Source organism: Amblyomma maculatum, chromosome 2 (genome assembly GCF_055883805.1).
Source record: "Amblyomma maculatum isolate TAMU_Amacu chromosome 2, ASM5588380v1, whole genome shotgun sequence".
NCBI classification, from domain to species: domain Eukaryota; kingdom Metazoa; phylum Arthropoda; class Arachnida; order Ixodida; family Ixodidae; genus Amblyomma; species Amblyomma maculatum.
This window is the reverse complement of record NC_139345.1, coordinates 112,966,311-112,988,238: the sequence shown is the minus strand read 5'-3', so window position 1 is coordinate 112,988,238 and position 21,928 is coordinate 112,966,311. Positions and strand designations below refer to the sequence as shown.

The window sequence follows — 21,928 nt, the reverse complement described above, 5'->3', positions numbered from 1 at the left end:
CCTAAATACTGTTTAATTTTCTGGCGCTTTTCGGCCACTATGAATCAATACCCTTTAAGTATAAGTATTTCAATACTCTAGCTGCCCATCCTTAGCGCCAGCACTCAAAAGGAGGTTATAATAGATATGCCCAGCACTTCGAATCCACAGCCCAGAGGAGCACAATTATCTGTTATAGTGGGCAGGGGTAAGAGACACTTAGGAGCACAATTGCCTATGATCGTGATCCATTCCCTTTCGCAGTGCAGCAAACACCTTGCGAGACAACCTGTTTCCAGTAGTGCAGCCCTCTTGCGGCCCCCAGGGAAGTATGTTTGACGAGAGGAACTACCGAGAAATTGTGCAGAAAATCATTTACAGTAGTGGGGTTGGCTTATTTTCCAAGCAGTAGTTAAGTGCAAGGCTGGCCTCGTCTAGCCTGGGCAGAGATGCGTGAGTCATCTGTGGGCACACCATGACACAGTCAGCCCCACTCCCCACACGGACGCTGACAACCTGGTTGTATCTTCTCGTTTGAGGCTAGCTAGGGGCTAGGGGGAAGCGGGGACAATGCAATGCGTGCATTCCGAAGACCTAGAAGATGCTAGCACTACACGCAAAGGTTGTGCAGCAGCAGTCGCGTCCCTGAAGCGATGGACGTTTTGCGTGCAATGTGATGTGACCCCAAGTGAAAATGGCGGCCGACGAGTCTCCGCGCATGCGCAGGTGCTACTTGAAAAAAATATGAAGGCTGCTGTGCTCTTCCCGTAGCATCACGGGCCCCCACTTTCGGCGGAGCATAAGGAATCGCGACTGGGATCGCAACAATAAGCAAGCTTCCGTTTATCAACCCATTTCTGGATTTTTTTTTTTTCAGTTCAAGAGTTAGAATGAAGAGCAGGTACTTTGCTCAGCATTAATTTAGAGACACTGGCCACGTGTGAATGGGGCACTGATGTCAGCAACTTTCGCATTGTGTTTTTTGGTCTTCCTCAGCAAATGGTTTCTTTATGCATTATTTTAAACAAATTTACCATTGTTACTTGTTGTTCCTTTTTTTTTTTTTTTTTTTTTCAACGCAATTTTATGAAGCAAAGCAATACTAAAAATAACCACTATTAGCTTCACCACTGCGTACCGTGATTTTATTGGAGACACGTATTTATTCTTTAGATTATGCTTTAAATGAAAACAATCGCTCTGGAGAGACACACTACCCTAGTCGGCTTATTTACAACATAGCAACTGAGTTTAGAAATTATCGTGTAAAAACTGGTGTAGTAGCCATTTACAAGGGGACAGCTGCCTGGTTCCAGCGTTTCTTTTTTCACCTTATCGTTAGCACCCATTCTCTCATTCATCTCGCAGCAGCTGTTTTTCGGCAAAATGTTGGTGCTGCACCACAAGTGCTTGGGGCCACCTTCGAAGGTGTCGAACTCTGGACGCCTCTCGCACGATGTCGGCCTCAGTAAAATGGACTTCGCAAACCTAGAGAAAGGTTAACTTTGTTTGAATAGCAGCTGTAACTTGTCAGGCTGCATTCGCTGTCTACAATTCTAACCTGTTTCATAGTTTAAATACTTTGCGGTAATGCAGCGCCATACCCTGGAGTGCGGTGACCTTCCGAAGTTCGCGCATGGTGTCGTCCATATCGAGCCGTTCTGTTCTTCTTCGTGCTCGAAAACTTGAAAACTCGATTCTTGGGCCCGATTTGTAAAGGCTCCGGCACATCCTGACAGAACCGTAATCCACATTCCGTTCCAGGGAAAGCAGTGGCACGTCACCTCGTTGGGCACAACAGCAAGTGCAGCATGAAGCGTAGACTCTGCTTGCACGGTGAACGTCTAGAAAAAAACGTGATTCCGCGAGGATGTCGTGCCATGCCACCGCGTTTTCTGCGAATACCACGTGTTTGTGGAACCGCGGTCGCATTGTCGTCTCCGTCGTCCCCTGCTAAACTTTTAGGAATAAATGTTAATCTTGTGTACTAAATTTCTGGCCTCCCCTTTCATTGCTTCGAAATGTGTTTGCAGCACTGTGAAAGGCAGGGAGACCTGGTCCAATCTGGATTATGGGCATTAAAATAGGTAATTGTGTTTTGGGTGCCCTTCGTTCCTCAAATCAGTGGGGGCCACAGCAGGAGCAGAATTACCTATTATAGTGTCATGATCCTGAGTGGGCCAGGGCACCGTGCGTTTTGCAGTGCTGCAAACCATTGCCTTCCAAATGGATGTGCAGTTCTTGGCCTCCATCGACGCAGCCGTAGCTGATCTCGGAGGCCATGTATTAATATTCGTAACAGGCATATGCGACAGATGGTGACAGCTGTCAAGAATATGCACCGTCATTTCGCTGTCAGCTGTATCTCCCAAGGACATTTTCAACCAGTAGCTGACGAATTTTCAACCACTCCCAGAGGGCGCCACTTTGAAAAAGGCGGATTGACAACTCTTGGAAAATGAATATCACTCCTAATGCAGGTGGCAGCTTCGCGTGGACGACAGGCAAGCAATTGTAGGAACACTGGAAACTTGCAGAACTGATGCTACACCAAAGTGATCAATATATGTCAAATTGATGGACTCTTTCTTTGAGCTTTTATATATACCTTTCATAGTACCATCCTCCTATATAGAGCAAAACTTTGCTGGAATGAATAAATGGGGAAAATTGGGAAAATAGTTAAGACTTCAATTCCTAGTGGATCCAGCTGGAATGCCCTATTGGGTCCAATGCTTTTTTTTTTTTTTTCTTCTAGAAAAGGCGCGTGCAGTACCTACCTGTCAACTCTGTTTTGTTTATGGTTTATTGGGTGTAACATTTCAAATCACCATCCAGAAATTTCGAACACTTGGTTTTCGTTAAAGATGCACTCAAGGGATTTTTGGAAAAATCATTCTCGCTTTTATTTTGTTTATTGCGTTGTCGTGAAAGGCGTTAGTCACAGCCAATACAGCCGCATATTGAGACCACGGCAATAAAAGTATGACCGTACTCTTTTGCTTTCTCGAGAATAAACCCCATCACTCTGCAGTGGCCAATGCAAACACTACAACAGCTGAACGTAGTCCGCCCAACGACTCGCATGCTTTCGAAGCTCGTTCCACGTGATGTTAACGTCGGGGGTCAACACCAAGTGGCCATACTATAATTATAGATTGGGTACCGAATTTGGTCAAATTACTTGATTATTTGTGCGGACACGCTATCATAGGTTCTGCTTGTGCGCTCTTGGTGACTCCATTCACGAGACAATAAATACTTTCGCATTAATAATTTTTAAATTATTAATACACGTCCCTAAATTCGCGCAAACTTACACATGCGATGGTGAATGTTAAAGATAAGTTAGAAAAAGACCCGGTGTTGTCTACAGTATCCCTTGCGCTGGACGTGAGCATGTATACATCGGTGAAACGGGAGATTTTCGGAAAAGACTGCAGCAGCACAACAACGATGTCGGCAAGAAGCACGTGCGTCATTTGCTCCTCAGTCTCGTCGCAGGCTGTTCTGGTTTCTCATCATGCGCGGCCAAACCAAGTAAGCACCGTGGTCAAACTTACCTCGTAAAGAAGGGGACAACAACGCTCAAGCTTTCTGCGCAGTTTCAGTGCGAATGAGCCTCCGGTTGAGGCGGGATAATTTTTCAAAAGGGGGTTCGATGAAGTCGCAGAACACTGCATGACCGGGTTCGTACGTTTTGTTTACTTTTTGTTCGCGTTTTGCTTTTTGCAGTGTAGTTTATCCACGGGGTCGTTTCTTTAGCCGCCTTGTCAGGAGAGGCAGGATGTCGTCGATGTTTGGGGCCAGTGTCGTCAAGACCACCCGAAATGATGACTCACTGATGTGGTTGTTAATCCCCATAGTGATGCAGTTGCTTCGCAAAATCGTCTGTGGAGTACCATCACGTCATGTGTGTGACATCACTAAATTGTTCTAGCAGGCAACGAGGAGTGATGGAGGAAGCTGCATCATGGAAGCGTTCGCTTGTATGGCGGCGCGTGGGAAGGGGTCTCAGGCACGCGGCCTGCAGGCTCCAAAAATTTCAGCCTTTGTTCTGAATTCACGCGCCAGCTTCACGAGTTGTTTTTACCACCAGGCTCGTTTAAGGCCTCATCCCCAGATGAAATGCGTTCTATGTGGAAATGAACCTCCGTGAACTTCGCGCGGACAACAGCTCTCTGTTTCATCTCCTTGTGCACATCTTTTTTATTGTTGTTTTGGGGATAAGTGAGTATGATCTTAACCGTTGTACCTTGGTTGTTCGTAGCTTTCTCCGAGCAGCGTGCGCCGCTTTTATTTTCCACGACCGATGAGAGGTCTGGGAACAAGATTCTGCGATTTTTTTTTAGTTATTTTATTGGTATTTTTGTTTTATTTGCATCTTTGTTTTGTTACTTTGTCATTTTTCCGGCCCCTAGCCCGCGAGGGACAAATTTTCTCAATGCGTCCTGCATAGTTTGATACGACCCCTGTCCAAAAGGCACTCTGCGCATTATGTCCATGCATGCATACATAGGTGGCCGTTATCGAAGATGATCGCGGCAACTACCCAAGCGATGGATCCGGCTTACGGAATGGTTTACGCTGCGTGCACCGTTTGTAAAACGTCCCGACAGTGCCGCGGTAGTCGATCCGAGGGCTGCGATTCAACCCATACCCAACCCCTACGCCAACTGCTATTACGTCTTTGCCTGTACATAAGACGGAGTCGTTGGAACCCGAGCCCGATAGCCGATACTCAGTACAAGCCCGCGCGCTACTGTAGTGTACACGCGATACACGTAGTGCCACCGCCGCATCGCCTTTCGTGTCCGCAGTACATGTTCGCGAAGTGCCGTGTATGCCGTCTTGCTCGCTCCGGCCGCGCATAGCGCCAGGAAAGAGTTCTCATTCATATTTCGCCTCTGCCTTACCTCGTACCTCGGCCAGCTACCACTTATTCGGCTCGAAACAAAATTCTGCGACAAGCTTGCGCATTTTGGTGCAGATGGGACGTCCGACAAAAAGAAAAATGTAAGTCACGTGATTTCTTATCAGAGTGACGCAACCGCTTCTGTGGCGTTCAGGGTAATGTCATACCATTTCGCTTCCTATTTATCATTCATCTGCTAGTCATGTTGGAGGCTTGTTTAGGATATAGGAATTCAGAAATATACAGCCCGAGGGGGTGTCCTAAGGTTTGTAGTGCGGCTCCTAGAAGCACTCCAGGAGCACCGAAGTCACAGAAGGGTGGGAACATTTCTCGTCATATTGGAGACTGTGAACACTGGAGGTGCACTACGAGACAAGGTACAGGGCTTGGATCCCAATTGGGCTGTAATGTAATTGACACGCTATACTTCCAGTCGTGCACCGTTGATTATAAGCATAATGTTCACCGAGAAGTGAGACAAATATTGCGCCTTTCCCTTCCTCAAATACCAAACCAACTAGACGCAGTGGTTAAGGCGCTCGGCTACTGAACAGGTGTGCCCCAACTTCGAACCCGACCGCCAGTGGCTGCGTTTCGATGGAGGTGAAACGAGGTGGCGTCCGTGTGCTGTGCGATGTCAATGCATGCTGAAGGTCCCCAAGTGGTCGAAATTTCTCCGTAGCCCTCCACTACGGCACCTCTTCCTCTATCCACTTTCGCGCCCACCTCCCTTTCTTCCTTTATGGTTCAGTTAAAGTGCTCACCTAGAAGTGTGAAAGATACTGCGCCTTTCCTTTCCTGTAAATGTAAAACCAATTTAAAAATGAAGGGTTCCACGCTGCTGAACCGAATATGGAGCGAAAGATTAATATCTGCGGTTCACCGAGCGTTCTTCTTCTGTTAGGCGCAGCGCCGGCTAGGGAACCACGGACACGGCACGCAGCGACGAGCGGTTAGATCTGGCCTAGTATTGCTTTCGCAATAAAATTAAACAAGACTGTTAACACTGTGCCATTCCCGCAGTTCAACAGTGCTTTCTAACGTCTTAATTGGTTTAAGTGGAGCTAAACGCTTGTGTGTGTGTGTGTGTGTGTGTGTGTGTGTGTGTGTGTGTGTGTGTGTGTGTGTGTGTGTGTGTGTGTGTGTGTGTGTGTGTGTGTGTGTGTGTGTGTGTGTGTGTGTGTGTGTGTGTACTCGCATTACGAGGAGAGCATTTTGACCAGCTTAGGACGATCCTGCGGTGTAATCGTTTTACAACGAAATTTTGCTTTTGATCTTTTGCTGATAGGGCGCGTGCACTATGCACGTATGCATATACATACTTTTGATTTTAAATTATCGAAAAGATAACTCGAGATCGCAAGAGAACGCTGCGATACGTCGCCGTCAAAACTCCGAACACCTGCGTGTTGGCGTTTACCGTTGAACGCTCGTGCTGGGTGTCCGTGAACGAACGTTCACTTAGCTCGGCTCATTTGGGTACAGTAAACAGTCACTTTGCACTCAGCCGCGTATTCTAACTGTGTCAAACACCCGCAAATAAAAATATCACAGTTAACGTTCCCCAGCATTTGGCCAACCCGGAGACTATCGCCGTCCACCCAGCGCATACCGAAGTGCGGAGAATGACCTCCTTCTCCGAGACCAGGTTGGCTTACTTAATTCTGTCACCAGCAAGGCTACTAAACCTTACAAACCGGGGCGTATACCCGAGCCCTAAGTGCCCGGCCATAGGCATGGTTGAACACCTCCTGTGGACTTGTTCTGCGTTCGACACCACTATCCGTTAGAGAGCACTTCATGCCGTGGACTGACACCCTGCAGGAGTGGATCGATCCGCCATTGCATATCGGACCCACGGACTCACTGTGGCGAGACTGCCTAGACTACTGCAAGGAAAAAAGGACCTGATGGCTTCTTTACAAACCGACCTCGGGCCCACCTAGCCTCGAGGAAGAAGAGAAAAGCTGCCCCCCCCTGCTTCCGTAGAGCACTTCATTTCTGCCGCTCATAGCTCACCTTAGCAAGGTCAATGCAGAACTTAATGGAGAAATGGAACATATAAAAAGTTGCTCAATATATATGTTATGTCTGTCGCTCCTTCTCAGAAATGCCGGTCGCAAGCAACATGTCTGGAAACGTTCCATATTGCGGCAGGTAAATGAAAGCTCTGGAAATGCCGCAAAATAAGTATCTGTACGCTGCCCAGTGCATGGTTGTATCAAACTTCATCAATTACTCGAGACCACTTACTTCGCCACCGACTATAGCAAAATGGCAAGCATAATGAGGGAATAAAGAACGCTCAACTCTACGTACAGCTGACCCACGGCAAAGAAGGGCTGCACGGCGCACGGGGGATGGAAGCTGGAGACGTGGCGGTAAGCTGCCCGGGATAGTTGTGTACCTACAAAAATCGACTCCCTCATGTAATACCCCCAGAATGGGGCCTTTGAGGTACTAATTAATAATAAATATCCCACGTATGCAATGTCATTGGAAGTCCTCGAAACACATGACTGGCAGATTTTTTACAGCGGAGCATTGTGATCTGAGACGCTTCGATCGGGATATAAGCAGATCTCGGATGGCAGCTTCTATAGTGCCTCCTAATTTTCCCGGCGAGTTTTCTCCGATCGTTGTACTGGACGCCCTTGAATATAGTTTACAAATCTCGGATAAAGCCAAGCGTGGTCATGTTCTCCACTCTTTCCGGGAGAAAAACACATTGAAACAACGGCAAGCGAGGTTTTCTCTGCGAGATGTTAGAAATCACACAGCATGTACTTAACCAAGTTGATGCGAGGCTGCGCAAACACGCTTGCAAAAGGGCAAGCTGATGAAGTGACACAAGAGGAAAGTCGAACGAGGCGGGCGACTCGTGCGACTCCCAAGGATGCGGGGCGTCTCTCATAGCTTGAGCTGCTTTGGGACGTTAAAACCCACAAAACCAAAACCTTTTTTTATTTCGTAGTTTCCAAGCACGTTCCTTATCGTGTCGAAAATAAATTAAAAAAATAAGCCGCTTTCTGATAAAAGGTAGTGGGAATTCTGTGTCGGCTGCATTCTTCAATCGCAGGTGTCCGCTCAAAGCTCTTCGCGTCCGACGTTACCGGCTGAGAACTATGGACGGCGCTTCCGCTTCCTTGTTATGTTGCTGCCGTCGCCTGTTTTTGGTGGTGACGGCTTTAGACACGACACGTATTGATTGAAAATGCCTGGCACGACACCTTTCTTCAACATCGGAAACACGTGTATTCCTGAAAGCCACTGCGTTGCAGTGGCAGCCTTTTCATCCACGGGTTTGTCAGGAAGACTACGGATTCGAAATAACGTTGCATACCTGGGGAACTGGCTGCGCAGTACGTGTATTCGAGGGCTGCATTTCTAAATGAAACTGACGATTTTCGTCTCGAACAATACATGACCATGCCCTGACAAGCAAACGTTTCTTTTCTCTAGAAGTGCGCTTAACAGGATACTCGCCGTTGGAGCAGGACGAAGCGATGGTCAGCGCTTCGTCCTCTCATCCTTCTTGTGCTTTGTCTTTATGCGCCGAGCCCCGCAAGCATTTGATATGGCGCAGTCGAGGGGACCCAAGTCACCAAATTACACGTCGTGAAATATACGGATGCACTCTGGCGGTGGCAGCCCCTAGGGCATCGGCCTGTCTAAAGGTTGATAAGGTTGGTTCACAGGAAGGGAAAGGCGCAGTATCTGTCACACTTGCTATGTGGACACCTGAACCGCGCCGTAAGGGAAGGGAGGAAGGTGGGAGAGAAAGGGGAGCCGTAGTGGAGGGCTACGAAGTAATTTCGACCACCTGGGGATCTTTAACGTGCGCTGACATCGCACAGCACACGGACGCCACTTCGTTTCGTCTCCATCGAAACGCAGCCGCTCGAACCCGAACTCCGGCACAGTGGTCGGGCGTCTTACCACTGCGCCATCCCGGCGGGGCCTGTCTAAAGGTGCAAAGTTCCATACATCGTCTGCGCGCAGCGCGCGCATCATGTTTCTAGCACAGGCGTCGCGTATCTAGCGTAGCGAAGGCATTCCTCCAGAGCGGGCGTGGGAAACAGCAACCGAAACCAGCTACCGCTTGCCGTGTGACGTGACGGCCAATTTCTCATGATTCTCTCCATCCCGCGGCGCCCCGATCGCTCCCTCCTAGCAGTGTGACACCAGGTGCAGTATGTGGTAAATCCAAGGTAAATCCACAAAAACAATTAGCAATCTACTGGAATGGGATGGTATCCATCCGGTAGTCGATGCAGGCGCAGTCACTTTTACCGAGGCCCTGGGGTTCAGAGATACCAGTGGCCGGGTGAATGAACCTGTGGTAGCCACCCTACCTGCGGTGGAAGCTAGCAATAAATGATTGAAAGATTGGTGGCGTAAAAGAAGAAAAGTAACAATGTTGGTATAGTTAACTGATCTTAAACAATAATTAAGATATAGGAGGGAAAACTAGGATAACAACTGCTACCACTCCGTTTCAAAGGGGACGCTTCTATATTCCATCCATCCATCTTAGCATGCCTCCCATGCATCTAGTATTGCTATAAAAAAAAAAAGCTTATATGTTCATTTATTAATGAACAGATTATGTTAATTCGATTTTCAGCGAAATAGTTTTGTTTGCTTATTAGGTCTAGTATTTACAGACCTAAATATTGGTGCCCTTCAATCCATTAAAGCGGGCCGTTTTTTTTTTGTTTTTTTTTTTTCGCATAGTTGATGTCCCTGGCAATAGGTTTGATCTCGACTAACGCGCCTTCATAGCGCGCCGTGGCTGCGACCATGCGAATGATCATTCTGGAACTACACTCGAGGGGACTGCTACTAAAGCAAACGCGCAACAAGCTTCGTGGTACTAAATGAGCGAACATGTATCTAATGTGGCGAAACCGAGCACGCCGACTTTACCACCGTACCGAGGAACGAAAAGAGTCCGACCGGCCGATCATCTGCATTCGGTACTGTGTTTACAATAATTTCAACGTGCATGTGTTAGGGGTTTCGTTGCTAAGAGGCAGTTGCAAGCTGTGTTCGTATGCCGTCCACCTTTGCAAATTTTTGGCAGCGCAAAAGAAACGGGGACACACAAGACACGTAGACTACGGGGCAAGCGCTTGTCCTCTCGTGTTGTCGTTTCTTCTATGTAAGCATTTGTGGAAGAGAATCGAGCAGTGGCGTTTACGTGGGTACCGTCTGAACGCAAACAGCGGCCGCTTTTCGATGGGGGTGAAAAGCAAGGTGCCCGTGTGTGCTGTACAATGTCAGTGCACGTGAAAGAACCCCAGGTAGTTGAAAATTCCAGAGCCGCGCACTTTGGGACCTTAAACCCTGCAATCTAACCAACGAACCATACAGATACGCCTTGGTGCCTATATTTTGTTGATCACAAACTGAGAGGTCAACGTGAGTAAATAGCAGCAGTGAATCGAAAGTCGTAGGCTCCGGAACAGCGGTTAAATCGTTGCCGGTCGCTGATTCTTGATGGTTATATATTTTCTACTAGAGCGCCGAAATATCAACTTGCTAGCGCACATCGCGCGCTTGACTTCATGTACCGTGCATTTTTCGCTTCGTCCATGTGGCACATACCGGCACAGGGGGATCGGCCAAGAATTGGGCAGCAGAGAAAGTTTTTGGTGTCCAACATAGTTTTCCCCTCACTTCAGTTTCGTCTTTATCCTGTTGTGCTCGCACTTCAGCTTCGTCTTTCTCTTTTCGTTTTCGTGCACTCGTGCGCTCTTGTCGTTGGTGTCCCAGCCCCAATTAGAAACCGACAATCCGCGAAGGGGCGCTTGTATCTTGGTCGGCGATCGCGGAACCCCTGTTGAGTGGGCTGGCGACAAGGAGAAATGTAGAATGGGGGGATAGACTGTTGCTGGAGGAGTGAAGCTTTGGGTGCTCCTTCAGAGTGATGTGCCGCTCGCGTGGCGGCGAGCCACGTGCGGGCTTTGCGTCTCCCATTCGTCGGCGCAGCACAAAGCCGTCGCTGTGGACACGGTTCCTCCCGCGCTCCCTTTTGTTCCCCCCATTTCTTTTATGGCTGCCGCCTAAAGAAGGCGTCGGCGGCTCCGTTTGGCTTTTTGGAGACTCGTAGGAGATGGGCTGTTCTGTGAAGCGCCGTCGACAGTGAGGAAGGCCGTGCTTAATTGTCCCTGTCTCGATCGCGTGCGGCTGAGGATGCTGGCGCCTTTTTGGCCTATTCCCCGCCGCCTGGAGGCATACAATGTCCTTGTCCGTCCCTATTTTATGGTGTCTGTTTGCCTGGTCTGCTGTTGACAGTTTTGTATTTTTCGTTCTACCCGTGTCGATCTCAGTTTCGTGTCCCCTCTTTTCGGCATCTTTTTGTGTGCAGAATGACGGAGAAAAAGAAGATACGGCGGCTGAGCCGTTGTGAACAAGTTGTTGCCGGGGGTGTTCCTGCTCGCTTTTTCATTTTACCTTACTCGATTTGTTTCCCATTTCAAAGACGTCGTGGTGTTTCTAGAGAGAGAGAGCCGTGGCGCTGGTGCGCGAAACCCTCCCTGCAGTCCTTCCAACGCCGCAACAAAAAGGAGAGAAATGAATAATGGCAAAAAAAAAAAAAGCTCATTTTTCTAGTTTTCTCCTTTTCGGCGCGGTGAATGCGCGCGCTTCATCCCGCATTTGTGACGCCGCTGTGGCAGAGCTTGGATCGGCTCGCGTGGCCCCATCCCTATCGGAGCGCGCTCGGCGATCTGCGTGGACGGTTTCTCGTGCTACTGCTGTCGTGCCTGGTTTCTTCCACTGCGCGCGCGCTATGGAGATCTGTTTTCGAACGGTGGACTTCGGCGGCTGGTTCCTGGGACCCTGTTATGGTCCGGCGGCGTTCGTCCTGGGGCTGTTCGGGTGAGTGCCCGCGCATCGCGTCGATCGAACAGTTCTTGTGGGGTTACGTCTCGTTCGTCTGCGAGCTTTCCAGTCGCGCAGTGGCCTCGTTCGCCGTTGCCTCTTTTTCCACTCGCTTTGTTACCACGGAAGATGGTTGTGTGTATTGGAAATGGCCTAGAGCTATTCATCTGACACTTTCAGGGCTGACCGATTTGATGCAGGAATGTTTCAGATGCGTAGTCTGTCTGGGATCTTCTTGCATTAGTCCTTTCACAGGCAAGGTTGCCAAGTAATGTTGTTAATAAAATGAAAAAAAAATCTTCACCAGATGCACGGTATCTGGCATCATTGGTGAATCATCTACCTCTGACTGATGCTTTTGGTGTGTAACGAATGCAGGGAAAATCAGGGGCACTTCATTACATATAAAGGGAGCTAACAGGCACACAAAAAAAAAAGTTTTTTTTTTTTTTTGCCGTTTTGTTGATCAATATGAGTAAAAATGTTTTCACGGAAATCTTTGATTAGAAAGTAGTACCACAAAAAAAAAAAAAAAAAAACGTTTTTCTTTATCCATATGAGTAAACACAATAAACCTTGTGTTTGCTACATGATGTGCCTTAAAATGACAACATGTGTTCGATGGGCATCCCGCTGTCAGTGTGCTTCATACTGTTACTTTTTACCGCGGCTCTCATTTATAATAGGAATTGACGTTGTGCAGGGATGAAACCTAAAGTTGTTTCTGCCACATAAAACCGTTGTCTGAATAAATATTTTAATTTTTGTTGCAGAGAGGAGGATGACGAGGCACCACCGAATCACATGACTGCTGGTAAAGCAACACGAAAGATGACTCGTCGGCGACTAAGAGGTGGTGACAGGACAGTTGACTCTCCACTGCGGCACGAAAATGAGGGCGAAAAGCCAACTCGTTCGAAGGGTGTCGCGGTGGACAGTGCAGCAACGAGCGTGAGTGAGGAACTCGTGATGGGTGGCAGCAAAGGCAGCCGCAGTGGTGCAACATCTAAGAACAGTGTGGTGATTGTGTCGTCAAGGCGGAACAGCAGTGAACAGCCTGATCGCAGAAAAGCAGAAACGGCGCCCACGGTTGGAGCAGTGGCAGTGAGGCAGACAGAGGCTGAAACAATGGCTGACGATGATGAGGATGCAGGCCATTCCGTCGACAGTTCACTCCAGGATGAGTCAAGTATGGCATCTGTGACTGACAGTCAAGCGTCGTCAAGCGATGGTGAGCAGCAGCTACTTATGTATCACTTTGATGCTGTCCCTACTGCTGCTCTGCACGGATGTTCGTAAAATGTTGATTGTAGTACTTTTACCTTGCGATGTAAACGAAGAGAAAAAGCAAAGAAACCAGTGCAGGGCATAGAAGTTGCACTGTGTCATTAAGCAGTTGCTGAGCAGCGCCACTACTGGTTGTGTGATGGTCTTATCTACGCCTATTGAAGCCCAGCTGATGCATTGTCGTAATAATTTATTGTGCAAAATTATTGTTGGCATATTGTACCATAGTAACACAGGACCCATTAGCTACTGCTTTTATGCTCAGTACTGTTGCTTAACCTTCAAACATTACCCCTTTAAAAAAAATTGCCATAGATACCCAAGCCTGCTTAAATGTGACAATGCAAAGGTATTACTTTACCTTATATTACATCTTTAATTGTGACCTGTTCATTCATTCTACATGGCTAAGAGTCTTGACTGCGCATAATGTTGCCGTCCAGCAGAGGTGTGCTCACGATTTTTCGAGGCTATGTGGCTTCAAATGGTGGGTTTGCAGAGGGCCTCTGTGCGTCCTATCTCACCCTTCCAGTCGAAAGCAGCTGCCCGAGATGGCAGCTCCTGCCATATCATGATGGTCTCGTCAGTTGTTCCATGATGTCGCACAGCGAGCAATCAGTGTTTGGCCATGTTGCCTGTATAATGCTTTTGCATTAAATGCATGGCTAATTGCCTGGTGGAGGGGGTTATGAAGAAAGGAGTAGTGTAGTAGCTGAGCGCCCTAGGTGGATACATGAACTTTGCACACAGAGAAGTGGTGAAAGGAACGAAAGAAGTTTAGGTGCATACACCAGCAATAATCGTAACTAGGTTTTTAAATACTGTGAGATTATTTATGTTTTGTGGCTGTGGAAACGTATGTGAAAGGTAGAAAACATATAAGTATTCAGCTGAATGATTTCCTTACCCCCCCCCCCCCCCCCCCCCCCCTTCTTTTTTTTTTTTTTTTTTTTTTTTTTTTTTGTTCTATTTTTTAAAGGGCACTTTGATGGCTGTCGAAAATGACTGCCACTTATCTACACTCAGTTTTTGTTTAAAGTTGTGAAAAATTTTGGCGCACGGGGGTTCAAATTTAGAATTACATTTGTTCAACTGAATGATGTACGGACTCTTGGTTAGTGGCTGTAGTTCACTCCAAACGTACCGGCATACCCTTAATGATTTGATATTGCAACAGTTCCGTGCGGGAGATTTTCGGTTCTGAATCATGTGAGGGGCAGTTGTGTGACATCGCTTGCTATTTCTGGTGTGTAAAATGAAAATTGCTTGGATCGACAGATATCAATTAGTATGTGGCAGCAGCTGTTTGGTCCGTTTTACTCTAGATATTCGCCTACATTGGATACATAGTGTAATTTCTTTGCTTGATGGCAACTTAGGCTAGCTCAGACATGAAGGGTTGAAAATTAATGTTTCAGCTCTTATTGCTCAGTCACACTTGTTGCGTGCAGTCCATGTGGCATGAAAGCCTTTGTGCAATAATAGCTAGTAAAAGTATAGTTGATGTCCTTATGAACATGTTGTAGAGGTTTTTTTGTTTTGATTTTTTTTTTAATGATGCCGCATAAAACATTACTACAGATGGATCAAGAAGGATAGGTAACTAGGCAACTTGGTAATAAAATAGTTCATTGTGATTGGTACAGCCCGAAAACAGGCAAAGGGCGAAAAGAAAAGGATAACACGAAGGAGCATTGGGAGCAAACAGCGCAACATATAAAATTTGCCTATGGCTAGTTTATAATAGAATCTTTTCTCTCATTTACTATGATTTCAGTTTGAACACTTGATCAGTGGCAGTAATGACATACAAGACGTGTCGAGGTCACATGAAGCACATAAAAACATATGCAGTGTAGGCTTTTCGTTTCAGCCTTCGGAACAGGCATGTAAGGGAGCTGCTATTCAAACAATGAAAGGTGGTCACACTGTGGTATTTGATGCCTCTCATGGCCTTAATTCATCTGTGTATGCCTCTGCCATCATTTGGCTCTTAAACTAAGCCCAAAGAGACAAGAGAGGAAAAAAGTTGTTTAGATTATATATATTGGGCTCAGGGGGATTCCACATCAATCTGCTTTAATGTGTGCTATGTATCATTCAAAAGAATAACACTCTGCCAAAATTTGGTATCCTCACTCCTTAGTCCTTACGTTTCATTTGGGTCATGAGAAGCACCATAGTAGAGAGCTACTGAGGATTCCATCTCAGCCACCAGGAGGTTCGTTTTACTGTGCACTAGCATTGTGCAGCACATGAGTATGTTTGCATCTTGCCTCCATCAAACTGTGACCACAGTGGGAAGTTCGTAGCCACTGAACCACTACAGCAGGTAATCCACATCAGTAGTGCTTTGTTTCCTCATGCGTTTCATTACTGTGAGAGCAGCTTGTAAGAGTGAGTAGAAGCTTTTTTTTTTTTTTCTTTCTTTTTTTTTTTTCGATTAGGAAGTGAGGAGGTCTTGGCTTTTGCACTCAGCATTAATTTAGTAGTAGCATTGAAGATGAATATTACCACAAATATGATTTAGAAAGAAAGAAAGAAAGAAAGAAAAGCTTTGTTGTTGAAAAGGCTCATTTGGCAAATTCATTTTAAAGGTATTACCTGCTAGAAAGAGGCATGTTTTTCAGTTTGTGCGCTTCATGCTTTGCAACGGGATGTACATTCTTTTCTCAAGTTGACCTGCACTCATGTGACATACATTCAGAAGGGCCCAATTTTTCTCTCAGCCGGAACATCCAGCAAGAGCAAGCAGAAGCAAAACAGACCAGGCGGCAAGACAGCAGCCCAACCGGCCAAAGCCAGCCGCCGCAGAAGGTCTGATGAGGTGCCCAGCTTTGAGGGCCCGGCTACGCGCAGGCGTAGTGTGCGGTTGAGAAGCGGCGAGAAGAGGCGCGGCACCAGCCCAACTGAACTCATTCCTGCCAAGAGGGCACGGCAGAAAAAGCCGCCCGCTGCAGCTAAGAAGCCGGGAGGGCGAGGAAACCGGGGAAAGGTCTCCAACGGGGAGGATGAAAGTACAACCGAGAGTCAGGGAACGCTGGACGAGGAACCTCTGGCAGATCGAGGCGAGATTATGCAGGACCAGTCTGACACGAGCATGGACGTCTGCTCAGTGGAACAGCTCGCCATTGCATCTCTTGAGGAGAAAGGCTCATCGTCAAGTTCTCAGGTTGGCCTGAGTGGTTGTGAAGACAGCCCAGCGAGCACTGTGCAGGAAGATGCAAAAGAGGATACCGAACCTGGTACAGACCAGCAAGCACCTCTGGCTATTGGTGCTGCTTCTGCGTTGGATTCATCAAGTTCAGTTTCTGCTGTTAAACCTGAGCAGAAGCAAGATATGAGCGTTGAAGTACGCGCAGAAAGTAAACATGAAGAGGTAAGTTGGAAAATGCTATATGCCAGCTTGGTTCATTGGTGCATTCTTAGCATCTTAGCCGGATATACAACTTCTTATTGCAGGTTCAAGTTTTCTTGTAAGTGCACTTGTACGGCGTAGCTTGATTAGATGCACACTTTATTTGTTTGCAATAAAGCACAGATATGTTATACTTGGCACTTTGTTTTCAAAGAAGCTGAAAATATGAAACAATAATATTTGCCACACTGTATATATTATGTGTCTCTAAGCTGTTTGCAATCAGTCTCCTGGTAGCATGAGGAGCCCAGAAGCCTTCTTCAGAGAGCCTTGCTGGTGCCTTCCCTCTGTCTGTCGTGTCTGATACTTATCACCGCTATGCTAATGCTTCATTTATTATGCTGCTTGGATACAGTAGCAGGAATCCTGTTGGTATCCAACTTTTTTTTTTTTTTAATGTAGGTTTTTCTGCCAGTAGCCTTTTTCGCAAGGAAACTTGGGTAACATGAAGGCAGATTTTTCTAGTGCAGATCCCTGCAGCTAGGTTTCTCTGCTCTCCACTTAGAAGAGTCGTGAATCTAGTGACGGGAGAAAAAGTATTATTTTCTTGTCTAATTTTCTACCTTATGTACCTTTTGCCACCAAGAGAACATTGGCACATCCAGAAAGAGTCGCAGAATCGAATGTTAATGGGAGTTGTCCTTGTTGACCTTTTAACTTTGGCAGCTGTGTTGGCACATTTTGCAAGCCTTAATACTGTGTAAGCATAACACCGGGGGGCAAAGCTGCAAAACACTAGTCACCACATTCGCAAACAGCTAGGGATAACTTTCTCAGGAGCTGCATTCTTTGAATCTGCCCTTACTCTTTGATTTCCCTTCACTGGGCATTGTTACACGTCTGATGTGTTTGTTTTGTTCTTTAAGTGGAGCAAAGGACGCTGTTCTGACGTTCTAACTTATCAGAGTCATTTTTTATTATTGTCTCATGAAATGCATTGTTTAATTACCAGGAGCAGCTCGAAGAGGATGCCAGTGAAACTTGCAGCACAACCTGTGCTGAATCAAGCACAGCCCCCGAACTCAAAACTCCACAGAGTGATTGTCCTGTGGCAGTCGCCGAGGCCGACACAGCTGGCGCCTCGGACTTGGCACTCGCTCCTGATGCTTTGCCTTTGTCAGATTCCGATGAGAGAAAAGAAGGCGATCTAATCGGTGGTCAATATAAGACAGAAGTGCACGAAAATAGTACACCGTTGGTGGCTGTGGTGGACACAAGTTCTTCTGTATCAGAAGGGAGCAACTCTGTTCCAGGCCAGGCATCACAGTTGTCTGATACAAAAGTGACATTGCAAGTTAGTGCTGGTGAAGCCTTAGCAGCGGACAGTGAGGCTGCCACAGTGCCCTCGCACCATCTGTTGTCACCCACACGGTCACCACAAGCAGTGCAAATGCCTGGCCATCGGGACCGACGCTATTACAGCAGCCCTGAAAAGCCAGGCCAAGCGGATGTAAGGGCATATTTTTTACTTGCGACTTTTAAGTGCTGGACTAGGCTTGGATGGGCCGATCTTCCCTTTGAATGCTCGTGTGTTGAGTCTTGAAATATTAAGCTTGAGAGTGCTCGTGCCAAAATATGCTCTATGTTATATTTCTCCTGCTGCGATATCAAAGCTTTCGCAGGATTTATTATAGCGCAGTTCTAGAGACGAACACCGACTGAAAGAAGGACACAGGACTGACTCCCGTCCTATGTCCTCCTTTCTGTCAGTGTTCGTCTCTAGAGTTGCGCTATAATGAATCCTGAGAAATAATACCATCCAGCCTGCCTTCAATTTCTTTTCTTTTTTTTTTTTTTTTTTTTAAGTTTATCACTTCTAGCGGAACTTCTTGGGCTAGTGTGCACAACATTATTAAAATGGGAATTCATGCTGATTGTGCAGAGTGATGGTAGCTCTTCCATTCCATTTGCCTTGTATAAGTTTTGTTTAACACATTTATCCTTCCTAGTGGAGATTGCCCCAGGTAGCATTGCTGTGCTGCTTTAAATTAAAGAAACGGGGAAAGTTCGGCTCTCGTAATATATCTATATTTTGATATAGCACTAGTCTTCAGTAACCGCCACATATAATTCCTCAGTGACAAAAAGTAGTCCACTGTCAAAGCTTTTCTGGTTACCGGAATAAAAAACTATCACACCAAAAATTGAGCTCAAGAAAATTTCAGTGCTCCTAGCTTGTTTGGTGTAGTCAAACAGCAAAAACTGATTTCATTTATTAGTACACTTAGTACATTCACCCCCCTACCATTGCCCATAGTCAGCAATTGCTGGTTTTTTTTTTTTTTTTTTTATTATTATTATTATTATTATTATTTCACTGTAGAGAGATTTTCCACATTTCAAAAAGGAGCTCTCTTTTGTGACCCCCTTGCACAGTGGGCTCATGATCTCTTCAATCTACTGTTTGCTTGCCACTCTTGTGCAGAGCCCCGAGAAAGGATCGTTAACACCAAGGTCATCGAGGCGCAGGACCAGATGGCAAGATGCGGAGGCAAATGCTGTTTCTGAGCCAGTCTTGGTACCCGTTGCTGACCCCTCCATGTCGCCAGTAGCCATTCCTGTTGCGTCGGCTATGCTGCCGGATTCGGTGCTACCGGATTGGGCATCCAACAGCAGCAAACCTCAGGAAGCGATGGATGCACAGGATGCCGTTTTACCACCACCTCCGCCTCCGGAGATTCCGTCTCCACAGAGAAAAGAATCCCTGGCTTCACTGGACTTAAGCCGTCCTGAAAAGGTGAGGCGCAGGAAACAAGTTGTTAGCACTCGTTTCATTCACTGAACGCTCTGGTCAGTTAATGCTTAGGGCACATAGCAAACACAGAACTGTCTGGCTCTAGAAGCCGGCAAAATGTGCAGGAGCAGAAGCGTAAAGGTGCCAAAGGCTGTTGTGTTTCAAAGTGAGCATAATGGATGGATGGCCTTGCTTGTTTTGCATTTCTCTGCTTTAAGTGTAAGTAATGTATTATTTTTGATAGAGTATCATCTAAACACAATTTTAGCGCAGCTAATTGCCTGCCACAGGGAACAGTTTTCATAAGGGGTTTGTTTCAGAAACGTCCTTGGGGACTACATCTGACCTTAAAGAGTCTCTGAAATGCTACTTGCGGTAAAACTTATGGGGGTGTTACTCCCGCAAGAATGCGCCACGAGGGGACTAGACGCTACAGTCGCCTTCTAGCCCCGACGTGCAGCCCTAGCAGACAGAGCTGTGACCCCCAACCCGCGGTGCGAGAAGTCGCTACTGCGGCGGGTTCGAGCCAGAGGGGACAGACACCGAGTTCGTACTCAAACAGTTTATTGTGCTCGAGTACACGGCAAAGGAAAACACACTAAAGAACAACCGCCGTGTAGCGAGCGAAAGCCGCGTACGGGGGTGAAATAGAACCACCTAAGGGAGAAGCACGCACGAGGAGTGAGAGGTACTGCTCACCTGCGTGCGGCTTCGTGCTCACGGCCCGCGGCAGTCAGTGCGCGCTGGACCGGGAGCAGAGGGTGAAGGCGGCGGTCTCCCGACGGGAATGCTGAACCGTGCGCGTGCACGCCCAACCGTAAAAAGACGCCGAGGGAGCTGCGACAGACGCGCATCTCACCTCGGCTCGGGGAGAGGAGGTTTCCTGGATATGCCAGTAGGAAAGAAGGGAACCCGTGCGGTGTCGCCGCGGGAGCCTGGGAGGATGTGAGGGTGGCCAGAGTGCCCTCTCCTCGCGGTCCTCCCCAAGAGCGCACGTAATCACGCGTGGTAACTACGCGCGGCCCTTTATAATGGGGGCAGGGGATTATGAATCCCCACAAACTCTAGTGCAAGAAATAAAAAGATGTGGTCTTTGTGAGTATCCGCTTCAAATTTGGAATGACATCTCTGCGCGAACTTCCCCACTTGAGTCAGTAGGGCTACTGGGCGCGCTTGCTCATTGGATGCTCCCAAATTACGCGGACGGGGCGGGGCGTGGGTGGGGCGCCGTCACGATTTATTTTCTTCTTTTTTTTCTCTCTCACCGGCATGGGCTGAGTTGAGTTGGGAAAGGAAGCACATCATTTTCAATTTCTGATATGTTTGGTGCTAATAAAGCTAGCTTAAAAATTTTTCCGCTTCAGAAAGGATTGATGGAATGCCAATTGCTCTGCTTGTTTTATAATTTCAGTAAATGACTTTCCATCGGCCCTTTAAGAATTGGATAGCATTAGAAATATGGGATAACCTTATTTTACTATGTTTACTATGCAGATTGTGATATAAGGAAGTGGTGTTCTTTTTTCTTTTTTTTTTTTTTTTTTACGAAAAGTGCTGTATATAACGCAGAATTTGCTGCCACTGCACAATATCTGCAGGCTTGGGAGGCTTTGTTTATATTATGTAGCTGTAATGTTTGTTATGGGCATGGGTGGCTGTCATCTTCTGTTTGTATCTTATTTAATTGCTTTTTTCGGAATCATTAAAAACTGTTGCAGAATGTGGTTCGTAGCGCAGCATTGGTTGCAGTGAAGCATTTGAAAACTGTGCACACAACACACTCATTGTGTGTGAGCAGCCTTAACAGGCTTACAGGTCATCATTTAGGTTGATGACAGCCTTGTTACCTATATGCGTTCAACAAGCCCGTAACACGCTCACCAAGCACTCTTGGCGCAGCTAAATATGGATGCAAAAACTCAATATGGCACCGTCGCCAACATGTACCAGTTCTTTTCCTTGGCCCACATTGGCTTCAGCACCTAGAAAACAGGTCTTAAAGGAGTAATGTCGTGATGAGAAGGAGATACTTGTTCAGAATATTCAGCCTCATTTTCTAGATGCTCGTAAGGGTTGCTGTGAAATAGCGCACGAAAACCAATTTCTTGCAAATGCATGACAGCAGACTTGTGAAAACGGGTGCACTGGGCCGGTGGTTAGTGGGAAACTTTCCTAAAAGGATTCTCAAATGCTACTACGTTGTTGCCAAGGGTTGTAGGGGGTAATGCTCTAAGCCAGATCAAAGTCCTGTGCTGTCCGACGTTTTTTTGCATGCACTGCAACTGCTTTGATTATTTCTGGGCACCGTAAATTTTATTTCAGTTCAATTTTCTAGCGCCATTACTAATTTTTGCCTTGTGAAATCAGCGGGATAGAGGCACCACCAAGCTCACCAGACTTTGAAACCGAGCAACCATGCCGCAGCGACAAAGGACACAGTGCACTCGTAACCTGCATTTGTATTTGGCCGTGTGTAGCGTGGAGGCTGGAGAATGCGAGAATTCTAGGGACATCAGCCATTATTCAGACGCAGCGTAGCATGCTTGGCTGGAAATACTGCTGTGCATAATATTTATTTATCGGGCCGCATACTGCAGTTTTCGTGGTGAGTGCGCTGGCATCATAAAATTTTATCATGCCAAGACCGACAGATTTTGTTTTTTGTTTTGTTTTGTTTTTTTCCCTAATTTGTGAGCATTAGAGGGGA

The 21,928-nt window shown here is 46.9% G+C and overlaps 1 protein-coding gene across 11 annotated transcripts in view; it reads left to right on the top strand.

Moving 5' to 3' along the window:
• The window catches only part of Set2 (SET domain containing 2), a 95,556-nt gene that overhangs the window by 25,517 nt on the left and 48,111 nt on the right, over positions 1 to 21,928 (top strand). For all 11 annotated transcript variants that reach the window (XM_084595092.1, XM_084595101.1, XM_084595098.1 and 8 more), the window contains 4 exons: positions 12,556 to 13,013; positions 15,799 to 16,448; positions 17,440 to 17,937; positions 18,913 to 19,224. In XM_084595092.1, the coding sequence (XP_084451218.1) occupies positions 12,556 to 13,013; positions 15,799 to 16,448; positions 17,440 to 17,937; positions 18,913 to 19,224 (1,918 nt within the window). The remainder of the gene's footprint in view (positions 1 to 12,555; positions 13,014 to 15,798; positions 16,449 to 17,439; positions 17,938 to 18,912; positions 19,225 to 21,928) is intronic.